This window comes from Pleuronectes platessa, chromosome 19, assembly GCF_947347685.1.
Source record: "Pleuronectes platessa chromosome 19, fPlePla1.1, whole genome shotgun sequence".
NCBI lineage: Eukaryota > Metazoa > Chordata > Actinopteri > Pleuronectiformes > Pleuronectidae > Pleuronectes > Pleuronectes platessa.
In genome coordinates, this window is record NC_070644.1 from 14514407 (window position 1) to 14527376 (window position 12970).

The following is a 12970-nucleotide window of genomic DNA, read 5'->3' on the forward strand; positions in this document are numbered from 1 at the left end:
AGAAACATATGCAGATTTAAAAGGAGTAAGTGAGCGCGACGCTGAAATGGCTGAGAGTCAAAGCACCTGCAGTATATGAACATTTCTAATTTTAGACAACAGGTGGTTTAAAGCCAACCGTTAGAAAAATGATGCCAAGCACCATAACCAATGGCAGGAATTTAATGACTCTACTTTATGTCAGTGTCAATATTCCAAGTAGAAAACATCAAAAGTGTCAGATCGGGACCAGACAGTGTCTCACCGCTTTACAGGAGGAGATCACTTTACCTTGTGCATGTCTCCCTTTTCCCCTCTGGCATGACTGCAGCCACGTGCACACGCGCACGGACACGCGCGCACGCACACACACGCACACACGCACACACACGTACGAGGGTGAAAGAGAGGGTAGCACCTGTTTCTTTTCACTTGATGTGATTTCAGTCTTAGTCTGCCCCAGTTAAAACATGTAATAACAATCTGACTATTATTATTGCAGACCAATCTGTGTCAATATATTAATATGGAGGAATGCTCACGTATTGAAAACATGGCAAAGCCAGAATCCACTCATTTCTTTTCATTAGTTTTCCCCCCAGAATGGTTCTGCTGGCACCACATTAAGAACAAGAATAAAAGCAAATCAGTTAACACCATCACGAGGCCTAATAAAATACATCTGGAATCCCAACTAGTCATTTAGTTTTGCAGTCAAAAATAATGTCAACATTATTTTTAAATTTCCAGTTAATATTATTTTACTATCGAAAGGAACCAAAAAGGTCCTATGGGATATTTTACAAAATGCTACTTTTCTGTAGAGATATCTCACCTGCTAAGCATCATTAGCAGCACACATGGTGGAAGTTTGATTGGTCACGGATAAAGAGTTTAAAATTATATTAGCGCTGAGTTGACGTGTACCTCTGCTTAGAGGTCGGATATTCTTAATGATTTATTTCTCATAAAAACTGGATGTGCCCCTTAATCCCTATCTGCTCTAAAATTGAATAGGTTTTTTCAGGACCCACGGCCCATCCCTCTGGTAAATTTGGTAGATATCGGTTAAGTTTTTCATAAATCCTGTTAACTCATAAACCAACAAACACACACAGATGATAACATAACCTCCTTGGAACAGGTAGTACAACGATTTGAGTGGACATAGAATAATGTCAAATTCCCTTTTAACGAATGAACCAAGAGGAGGAGCAATCATGAAACTCAGAAATACAAAATTATAAATATCACCCTTAAGTGTTAGGGCTCATTTCCTCCAAAGACAGCGTAGGCCATGGGATTTCACAGCACTGTATGTTGCAGCTGAAATAACACGTAGAAATACATGTGCTTGAGACAGATGAAAGTCACTATTATTAATTTAAAGAGAGTTACTGAGAAGATTTAGCTCTGTGACTGAAATGAGTGGCCTGGTGCAATAAAGGAAAACATGGAATCTGATAAGGTCTGGTAGCACAGATTGAGATTTGCATTGTGCAAAACTCAAGATGTTTAGCACGGCCAGGTGTTTTCCATGGATTTCCACATCTTACCACCACCACAGAGACACAGAGGGAACAAGAACCTACAGCCAGGGACACGGACACACAAGCCGAAAAAATTCAGGGTCTGTTTTATTGAAGCCAAATTTCACTATTGTGTTTCGGGCCCTTTCCATGGAAGTCTTTTTTTTCTTTCTTTTCCCAGGGGTTCATGGGTAATGTGGTGAACCGCTTAGAAATGTGTGTGGAAACAACCCATGGAAGACATCAAAAATGAAATCTAACAATGGGTAAGCAACTAGGTATGTGTGTGAAGGCTGTGGTGTTTTTCCTTTTGTTAAGGGATCTAAAACTTGGTGATGCCACAGAGCCTGAAGGGCTCGTGACTCGCGGCACGATTCACAGCCTCGTCCTGAACTTCAAACCTTGTGGTGTCCTGCATCTCTCACAATACACTCAAACATGTTTTAGTGCAGCCTTAACAGACACACATACATACATACATGGGGAGAGACGGTTCCATTATGCGAGTTAGTCTCTGCTTGTGTCCCACTGTGTGCCAATAGAAGAGATTAAAACTTCATTCATGGCTGAGCACTGGTGGCACATTCTGTTTCCCAGGACCATTAGAGAGTGATGAGTATGATAATGACTCCGGGAACACTTTTGTCATTATGATGGGAATTATTAAGAGCAATAGCAGAAGTGAATGTGTGTGGTCCGAGCAGGTGGGTAGAAAGGGCAGCTGCAAATCTTGGTCGAGGAGTCATTTTATTGTATAATCAATATAAAGCACTTCAACCGTCAGCCTAGGTTGATATTTTATTGGCTGAAAGTTGCTGTAACTGGCCGGGATCACTGCGAGGTGTCTACGTGCGAAAGAGACTCACCAGCGATGTTGACCGAGGAGATGAAGGCAGCGAGCACGGCCAGTGACTGAGCAGAAGTTGTTGGGGTGTAGCCACCACCCATCAGGGACAGACCACCCACGGCCGTCAGACCTGCGGATATTTTAGTATTCATGAACATCCATATTCACATTACATTACACAGGACTGTGGAAACTTCAGTGAGGATGTTACAAGAACAATATTCATTCAGGCAGTCACTGCAGGATTGCATCTTATTGGGTGATAAGAATTGAATAACCAGCACATCTTTGAAATTGCTTTTTTCGGATTTAAAATGCTCCGTTTTCTACTTAAATTGGAAAGTCAAGACATTTTTTGATGAAAAGAGGAACATAAAAGAAACAGAGTGTATACCGAGTGTGCTTCACCGAAAGAGGTTGAGGAGACCTTGATACCATCACTCCTGTAATTACTTACAGGCAGTGAGACGCAACAGACAGCAATGCCAAAGCCAGCATTCACACAACTTGTTTGTGAACAATTTAAGTTGAATAACAGGTAGTGTGTGTGTGTGTGTGTGTGTGCACGCACGCGTGTGAGTTGGTTTGTGTTTGAAGTCAATCGTGTTAGATTAGACATGAAAAAGGCAAGTTTGACCTTCCCTCACTTGTCTCCTTTTTTCCTCCGACAAAAATCAGCTTTATAATTATGTGTGTATATCGGCTTGTAAACAAAGCAAGTTTCAAACGCTGCCAAACATCATTTCACCACTGCTACGACATAAACACAAACTAGTTTTAAATTTCCTTTGATACGAAAGCGGCGACTACAACAGGAAACATGCTACGTTACTGTGATGAGCAATGGACGGGTCAGGAATTCACGGGAAAACCAATCTGACAGGCGTTTGTGTGTTTGGCTTCTTGAACAAAAATATCAATAAGTGTGTCAGGCTGCGTCAGTTTTCTCCACAGGCTAATGATTAGCATGTTTATGCGGCTGACACAGATGTAAGCCAATGGTCACAAGGTGAACACGTAAGTTAATTTCTACTCTTAGACAGCTGACACGCGACCTCTGCAAGCTTCAAATACGCAAAGTATGTAGCTTTCAGAAGCAGATATACATGCACACACACACATCTTCATTCGATGTGGACGGCCTGCCCAAACCCTTATCCTTAGTGGAACCTCAACCTGGAGATACGAAACACGATGGCGTGCAAAGCTGCTGCTTCTTTTCTCTCTGACCTGGTGGTTTGTGTTTGTCGGAATTAAGAAATGTGTACTGTTTTTCAGAAGTATGATGTGCTGTTTTCTCTTGTTCAAAGATTTATAATGCTATTATAATCAAAAAGAAGATTTTGCTTTATCACAACCAGGCTTTGGTCCCCATTAGGAATACTGGTCCTGACAAGGTTAGTGTGTTTACCACAAAGGGCCCCAGTAAGGTTCCAAAAACACACACACCCACTGGGAAGGCTAATGACCTGTAGGTGTGTCACCAGACTACAGGCAGGGGTGAGTCAGAGCTCTCAAGTAGATTAAAGCTTTTCTACCAAACACCAGGTATTAAGATGTTCTTCAATGAGCCACTGGATATGAAACCAGCATCTGAAGAATTTAAGATGACCCACCAGTCAGAGTCACGACTGGTTGTAACACAATAATCTCCCCATGAAGAATGCAACTGTCCCTCACTCAAACCCTTAAATTCCAACATGATTCCCTAATGTCTGAGTGATTGTTTGAGAGGGAGCGTGTCTTAACGATATCTGGCACAACAACACAACTCTGCCGGTCTCACTGTTTCCAAAGCCAGGGTCAGTCAGTGAGAGAAATAAAGAAAATAATACCATTAAAGACCTTGGGAAATATGAAAGGAAAAATACCTGGACAGGGAAGAAAGGGGGGAGAAAAAAGGAGGGGAAGAAAGGATGGCAGAGGAGAGAAAGAGAGAGAAAAACCTCCCTATGAAGTAAATGCAAATTAGTTTCTCTCATGTGTGCTCTCAGTTTCTACCGATATTCAATGTCCTCGAGGCTTATTGGCTGATCCTATTATAACGTGTCTAAAATGTGAAAAACGAATTACCGCAGAAAACATTGGATGATTGAAACTAAGCAATGTGAAATGGTGAAAAGACACATTTACCGACACAGGGAAACAAGTAGAACGATTCAAAGATGGGAATGTGTCACCAATAAAGTTTTAAAGACACTGAAAACTGTCTCTTAGCTGCTGCGACACCACGACTGAGCTCGGGTGTCTGGCTGTGAGCACGAGTAAATGAGCGCAGGACTCCCCTGAGCCTCAAAGATCACCGCCAGTGTGTTACTTCCTACCCTCAGTGTGGGTCTTCGAGTGATCAAAGCTGTGAGAACACACACATGCTCTCACCTCTCTAACCTCTTAACCCCTCTGTGTTAAGCAACAATAAGGACGCAATCTTTAAAGTTTTTATTTGGACTAAATGACTGAAGCACTGGAAGCAGAGACCTGCTGCACTGATACGTGACTCGTTTGATCTCTGAGGTGGGGTTTTATTCCACATACGAGTTTAAGACGTTTTACCTTTTTGGGGAAGAAACATTTAGATTTCCTATTTAATTCAATTTAGTTTATGTTTACTTGCACTCCAGTCTGTTATTTGTCATTGTTTTTCATCTATATTTTAAATCAATTTTATTAGATTCATTGTTTGGGTGCGATCTCTTGGATTCGTACGTGTATAGAAATCATACCAGAGGATCAGTGCCTTTGTCCAACTAACCTGAGATGGCGTTGGTGACCGACATGAGTGGAGAGTGCAGAGCGGGAGTGACGCCCCAAACCGTGTGGTATCCCACGATGCCGGCTAGGCCAAAGGTTGTGACAATCTGAGTGAAGGCAGCGTTTGGAGCCGACAGACCCAGACCCAGCAGGGTGGCAAAACCTGGAACAGCAAGAGAGAGAGAGAGAGACAAAGTTAAAGGAAGTAAAGGAGAAGTTCTGTTAAAGCTCAGGAACAGAATTGTTTAAATTTGTATTCGACTGAGAAAACAGATTTGTCAAGATGCATGTTCATGTGATTAATTTCATAGTCATACAACAGTAATAAAGGAAAGAAAAAACAAATCATTTAAAACAAACTTTTAACTGAAGAAATTTGAAATATAAAAACATGATAAATACAAATGAAAGATTTTACTTCAACAACTTAAATGCAAAATTTATATTCTGTTCACAGACATTTTTGTTTTTATTCAGATTTGTATTCACATATTTTGACACAGAGATCGGTTTAGGGAATCCAACGTGCATCAAGTTTCCCTCCCAGCAAAGCCAAAGAGTAAATGGCCTGAAGACATGAAACTCACCAGTATTTCACAAATAAAGCAAAGAATAGAGGAATGTGGCATAAAAATTTATTTTGGGAAAGAACATTTTTTAGATTTTTTGTTATTTTTCCCAGCAAGTGTCGACATATCTGTGCTAACAGCAGCACATTGACACCTGTAGAATGTGACAGACATAGAAAAACTCATGTTTCCTTAATTTCCTAGTAGTTTATCTAACATGTATTGATTTGCGTCAAATATTTCTTACATTTAGTCACTGGTGTGAGGGAAAAAACTTTCTTTACCAGAGTGTTAATAATCAAATAGTTTGTCTATGTCAATGACAGTCGATATAAATATATTGAAAGTTCTGCGTTACAGCCCAGGTTAATGAGAAGCAGGTAACCAGCACTAACCATGTTCTCACTCTTTAAAAAAAAGAGAGCTTACAATCAGTAGCTGTATGGTGGTGTTAAATGGAAACTACTCCAGCACCTAAACAATGTGTGAACCACATTAACTGCGTGTGGTGCACTTACACACGGCGCTATGTGGCACCACTGGAGCCACCCACTACACCCCGACTTCAAACAAACACTCCGCACGACACCGTTTTACAATGCACACTTCCTGACACTAACGGGGTGTCTGTGTGTGCGCGCTTGTAATCTTCCTCTGTCACTTCTCGCCTCCCGCACACATTCCTGAAGCTGATTATTAACTTATCCTTCACCTAATGGCAGACCTGAACCTAATGAGCACTTCACTCAGATTTACGTTATCCTGATTTTCTCTACTTTGCCAGAAAATGTAATTTTAATGACACACTCAGATTCAGCGACAACCACTGACCTCCAGTGTACATGCCAGCCGTGGTGAGCGTAGCCCTGAAGGGGGTGATCTGTGTGGCCTTCTCTGCCGCCAGCTCCTTGTTAGACTTGGGTTTAGGAGGAGGTGCAACGGGCACGTTGTTGGGCTGGGGAGCGGGGAACAGGTTCTTTCCATTCTGGAAGTGATAATAAAAAGAGAATGGTTACAGAAAGTCTTGGTGGTTGGGGCAACCATTCTTTAGTTCTATCAACAATATCAAGTGACATTTATTAAGAGGTGATTGGAAGTCGGCTTTTATTTCCTGATCTCGATACCTGGTTGTCTGAAATGACCTAAGCTGCATTTGTAAGTCTGTGAAACATTACACCATTCCTGTCCAGATCAAAGTGAGCCAACTAATGATGAGTGGCTACAGTAACTAATATCTGTGTTTATAAAAGATGTGTGACCACTGCTTTGATCAGTTATGAGTCTATCAGATCAACTGACACTGATTAGAGTAAGCCATTTCCAAAAAGCAGAATTACAAACCATGACTCAAATCTGACAAATCTTTGACTCAGGTACAGGCCGGGTTACAAGACCAGACATATGCTGGACATTTACATCAATAATGAGATTAAGAAATCTGATAACAAATATTACATAGGGATCATATTTTTTTCAGAACTGTGACCAAGAAATACAACTTTGTAACAATGTGTCCTTATTTAAACCAAAAAACAAACAAGTGAACTGGCAGTTACTACTGATGGAATTGTATTATTGTAATTAAGACTTTGAATATTTATATTGTAGAAAAAACAAAATCAATTTGATGAGGTATGAACAGAATAAATCCTAGTGACAGCTTGTTGATAAGCTACAGTTAGACTGGAAAACATGAATTAATTTATTACAGAAATTAAGGTATAATTATGCCAATAACAATGAAATAAAATTAAGTTCTCAAGAGTAGATTCTGACTGATATAACTGTCATATTTATATAAAGTAATTGTATTTACTGCAATTAAAGAACTTAATTTTCCTCAACATTTTAAATAAACAAATTCTGACTAAACAATTTGACTAAAAAGCAGAATTTAGATGTTATTTTCAGTAAAACAACAAAGATAGAAAAACATGTCTGATAAACTCAAGGGCAAAAATGCTCCTGAGAGAATTGTAAGTGAGGGGATAATGATGTGTCCAGGGCGACATCTAGTGACTGCAGCAAAGACCTACAAGGCCTTTCCAATGATTTTCAACATGTCTGTGTTCAACCTCAGCTTCTATCAACATGCACAAGTGTTTGAGTTCTGGCTACATGCAAATTCCTACCTGCATGACAACAGATCCCCTGACAACGTGATCCATGGTCCCATAGTCAAACGCATCCTTGACATCCAGGTTGAAGTTCTCCGTGCCGGGGCTGATGGCTCGCACCAGCTTAGTGATGTTGTTGGAGTACAGCGTGCTGGACTGTGTCGGCAAACGGCTGGGGAGGTCTGTGAAGCCGATATGCGTCACTCCCTAAAAAGAATTAGATACACTAAATTACAAGAGCAGTGACAGATGATACTTGATATCCTCGAAAAGCCAAAAAAAAAAAATCATATTTGGTATGTATGGCTGCACATGTCGACATTACGTGCACTGACCTGGTACACCGACAGCTCTCCAGGTACTGTGGTCTCAATGTTTCCTCCAGCCTCAGCAGCCAAGTCCACCACCACTGACCCGTCCTTCATGCTCTCTACCATTGGTTTGGTGATCAGAACGGGAGCCCGCTTACCTGCAAGGTTAAAATAGACAAAGTGGCACCAATTATTTAATGCATCAATTTCTTTGTCACATTAACCTCAATCAAATGGCTAAAATCAATATAGAAATATAGGGGAAATAAAAAGTTATTATTAGAACAGACTTCCGGGCCACGTCGTTAAACATGTTCAAAACAACTGAGCTTACTGTTGATATGTATAAAATTCACCCCATTGAAACACACAGAGTAATGGAACAAATGTGAAGATGCTGGAAAATATAGTGACACATTCCAGTAAAGTTATTCCATGACATACAACCCACGACTTGTCCCACTTTTCTGCATTTTCTGACTTCCTGCCCACAATACACATCATTTGATAATCCAGGACCAGTGGGAAAAGCTGTTTAGAAGCCCTTGAGTGAGAGCACAGTTCAGTGAAAATGCAGCCTTCACTTTCTACACCTACAATCAGTGTTTCACGAAGTGTGCGTCTTCTTGCTTTGTGCATACCAGGGATAAGAGCTGTGCTGATGAGAATGTCCACGTCCTGACACTGTTTGGCAAACAGCTTCATCTCGGCCTCAATGAACTCCTTAGACATTACTTTGGCGTAGCCTCCCTGGCCCTCTCCTGACTCCTTGAAATCCACCTCCAGCGGCTCAGCACCCAGAGATTTAAACTGCTCCAAAGCTTCAGCTCTGGGAGAAAGACACAGATATTATCTAAAGGTCAGCCGGCGGTGAGATAATAGTTAAGAACGTATTGTAAAACTTTCAGTAAAGCAAACAAGAGGTTGTTTTTCTTTTTGCTATAGAAATCAGATCCACGTGGGAAATTATACCAGTACAGTTGTTTATCTTTAACACTTTCCAGCTTTCAGTTTATGCACTAGACACCGTCACTGCTGCTGTCAATCAACTATCTAACGTAAAGGCAGGGTAGGCAATGCTAGAGAAACCAGGAAAAGTGGATTGATCTTTTTTTTTTTAAGTGGAAATGCAAACCAGTATTCTTTTAATTTGTCATTCACATACATCATATTCACTCTTATATTAGAAACAAACCTGGTATCAAATCCTCTGACGATGGCGCCCATGGCTCTGGCAGTGCCAGCAGCCGACAATCCAGCCACACCACCTCCGATGATCAGCACCTTTCAAAAACATAAACATGAGATGAGCTGAGAATACAGTCACATAACCTGTTCAAACTTAGAACTATCAAAGACACATACACACTCGTGATTATACAACATTCATATTATTCACCTTTGCAGGCGGCACTTTCCCGGCTGCTGTGATTTGTCCAGTGAAAAAGCGGCCGAAGCTGTTAGCTGCGAGCACCACAGACTTGTACCTGAAATGACAGAACACAACAAACACAGGAAACACAATCAGAATACATCCAAGTATGAACTGTTCCTTCATGAATTTAAACATGCACAAATATATTAATAATTTGTCACCATTAAAACTGTCAACACCATGTACTTTACATACCCTGCAATGTTTGCCATGGAGCTCAGGGCATCAAAACCCTGGGCGATGGTGACTCGTGGAACCTGGTCCATAGCCACGACGGTGGCTTTCTTCTGGGAGAGCATTTCCATCAGCTCAGGGTTCTGAGCCGGGTAGATGAAGCTGATCAGCGTAGCTGCTTCCTTCATCATTTCCACCTCATGGATGTCCAAGGCAGGGTTGAAAACAGGAGCACGGACCTGGAAGCAAGAATTGTTGGTCAGAGAACACAAGTTGAAAAGTTGACTGCCACCCCGTCTACCTGCAGCACATTAACGTTACCTTAACCAACACATCAGACGCCAGAACATCTCTAATGTCTTTAATTGTTGCTCCAGCCTGGGTGTACTGTTCGTCACCAAATTTGGAAAAGTCTCCGGCTCCGGACTCCACAACCACATTGAAGCCTTGTTTGATAAGCGCCTGGACGCCAGCCGGAGACAGCGCCACACGGCGCTCATCCAGGAAGATCTCTTTGGGGACTCCAACTGTGAGTTGCTTGTATGGAATACCTGGAGAGGCAAAGAGAAACAAGACAGGAGCATGTGAAATAACAGCTGTTATATTAGCTATATTAATAATGTTAAAGACTTTGCATATTTGAACAAAGATTATATAACAAAAGAAACAGATTGTTATTTTCATGCAGATTCCATTGCAGCTTCAAGGAGTTATCACTCCAGTAAATGACAGTTTATACCATAAATACTATTTGCAGTTTGTAGTGTCCCACAGCAACATTACAGGCTGCAGCCATGCTACGCTCCCTGAAGCTTTATGCACTGGCCCAGTCCAGTGTGTCAGCTTGTCCGATAATCTGTTAAAAAGAGGCTGACGGAAATGTTTCAATCTGTGGAGATGAAACGTCTGAATCAAATATTACAGAATGCATCAACGGACAGTCACAGTCAGCAGTTTTAATCTGGGTGCACAAACAGATTATTGCTGTTCTATGCACAGCTGTTTCAACATGTGTGAAAACCAGATATCAGCTTAATGTGTGACTGACCCTAGTAAAGGAAAGAAACAGGGGGACTACAGCGAATGCATAAACGGACAAAAACATATTAAAGTGGCTTCAGATTCTTTTTTTTGTTCTCTGTCCACGTCTAGTCTGCAAGCAGCAGGTCATATGCTGTGTTGGCTCTTATGGAAAATTCCACTGCTGCTCTCTACCGCTGTCTCCTCGTCTATATATAAACAGCAGAGGTTCTGACAGGCTGCCTTTCCTCTCACCCTGCAGTGGTGACCTGTCCTCTAAATACTGGTATTTCACAAAAAACTCCACAACACGAGGGAACAAAAAAAACTGGCTGCAAGCTGCACATTTGATTTTGGGAGACTTTCGAGCAACACTCCTCACATGGCACCGTTGGTTAACAATCACTTTCTAACATTATGAGATGGCCTTGCATTTTCCTCATCATAAAACAAGCAGTAATCTTTTAATCTCTGCCACTGTGCGACGCAGTTTTTCACCTTATACCCCCTTGGAAGTGCAAGATGACTGAATTAACAACCATTCTAAGTGCTGTACATCACAAGTCATTTATAGAAGCTCATATTGATTATTTACCACTTCGGAAAAAGAGATGGGTTAGGTTTAGGGTTGTACTGTAACCCTAAAACCTTAGATTGTTTCCACTGTACATATTTGAACTTTAAATGCTGCGGATGACCTAACAATCAAGATAGCATGATAACCTTTAAACCTCAACATCTTGACCAAAGATAACAGTGTCTGAACTTCAGTGTCTATAAATAGACCCACTAAAATATAAAAAGCTCAATGGACCACATGTAAAGGTTTCTATGTTGTATTTCATCAAATGTTTTCATTTGAGGGGATTCTGCTTCAGGTATCTTGAGGTGCAACTCAGAAAAGAGTGTATAGGTCCCAATAAAAAAACATTATAAAATGTATATCTTTCTGAGGTGGATTGTGATTCATCGCACCAGCACCTGAAACACCAAACCACCACAGACTCAGTTTTCAGTTTGACTGAAAGGTAAGGGTTAAGATCTTACAACTGTTTCGTAATGTGAAAAAAGAGACGATCATAGATAGCATCTGCAAACCAGGACCAAAAATGATTATGTCCCACAAACAAGTGCATCTAAGTCGGTCGAGCCAAAAGTGTGTTCATAAAACAGAGTGACAGTGTGTGCACATCACAGCTGACCTCACACCAACACACCTCCTCACTCTATAGTGCACTCTACGTCTATAGGTTCCCTAGAGGTGAAAGTATAGTGTGCGTTCCCCTCCTCCACTAGTCTGTGAGATTGTAACATGATACTTGTGTGTCCAGAATAGACGAAGCCAGCTGTTGCTGGAGCCAACTGAGCTGCAGGAATCTCAACCTATAGTCACCGTGAACCAGGTCACCAGCACCTTCAACACTCAACTACAGAGAGGGAAGGGGGGGGGGGGAGACACTGGCACAATCATGAACCCAGCACATAAAAGATATGATGCACCTGCAACCGGCTGGTGCTGGCTTTTACTGCACACACACACACCCACTGTCTGGTGAGCGAGAACAGAGTGAGGGCATTGAAAATGGAGAATAATGCTGCTTTCACCTGAATGTGACCTTGGAGCAAACAAAGTTAGCAACCAAACGTTTATAACAGACTTCTAAAAACAAACATGATTGTATGACTGGTTTAATTTGTCTCTATTTTGTCTAAACAACAGATTAACTTCTTCATTACAATGACTTTGTACAGACCTTCAAACGAAAGAAACGAATGAAGGAATAATCACTCAACTGTGTAATTACGCGACAATGACAATTTTCTTTATTCACCAGCTACCAAGGCCAGCAAAGGACAATAGTATGAATACCCTGCCAAGCTGTCCTCTTTAATTGATAGGAAATATAACCTGTTTTAACACCTGCACCTAATCCACAGGTACATGAGAAAGGTCACAGAATCTACAGGTGGCTCTGCTTCCATGTTGCTATCAGTCGTAACACTATGAGTTGCATGTGTTTTTATTTCTAACAGGAAGAAAATCAGCCTGGTATCATTGAATACAACAAGCCAATTATGACCCGGTTTACTTATAGTATTTTTTACTTAAAGCATTTATAGTATTTTTACTAGAAAGTAACAACCCTTAAAATATGAAAAGCCATCTATTGTGAATTAGCTTATTCATAATCTCACAATGTTAAAGTTCGTTTCCCAGTGCAGGCTTCCTGTCAATAA

The 12970-nt window shown here is 41.1% G+C and overlaps 1 protein-coding gene across 2 annotated transcripts in view; it reads right to left on the minus strand.

Annotated features, from left to right (window-relative positions):
* The window catches only part of LOC128424680 (NAD(P) transhydrogenase, mitochondrial), a 28116-nt gene that overhangs the window by 12521 nt on the left and 2625 nt on the right, over positions 1–12970 (minus strand). For both annotated transcript variants that reach the window (XM_053411012.1, XM_053411011.1), the window contains exons 3-12: positions 10034–10263; positions 9734–9951; positions 9503–9590; positions 9299–9387; positions 8745–8932; positions 8128–8261; positions 7808–7999; positions 6507–6660; positions 5108–5269; positions 2375–2485 (exon numbers count right to left, since the gene is read on the minus strand). In XM_053411012.1, the coding sequence (XP_053266987.1) occupies positions 2375–2485; positions 5108–5269; positions 6507–6660; positions 7808–7999; positions 8128–8261; positions 8745–8932; positions 9299–9387; positions 9503–9590; positions 9734–9951; positions 10034–10263 (1566 nt within the window). The remainder of the gene's footprint in view (positions 1–2374; positions 2486–5107; positions 5270–6506; positions 6661–7807; positions 8000–8127; positions 8262–8744; positions 8933–9298; positions 9388–9502; positions 9591–9733; positions 9952–10033; positions 10264–12970) is intronic.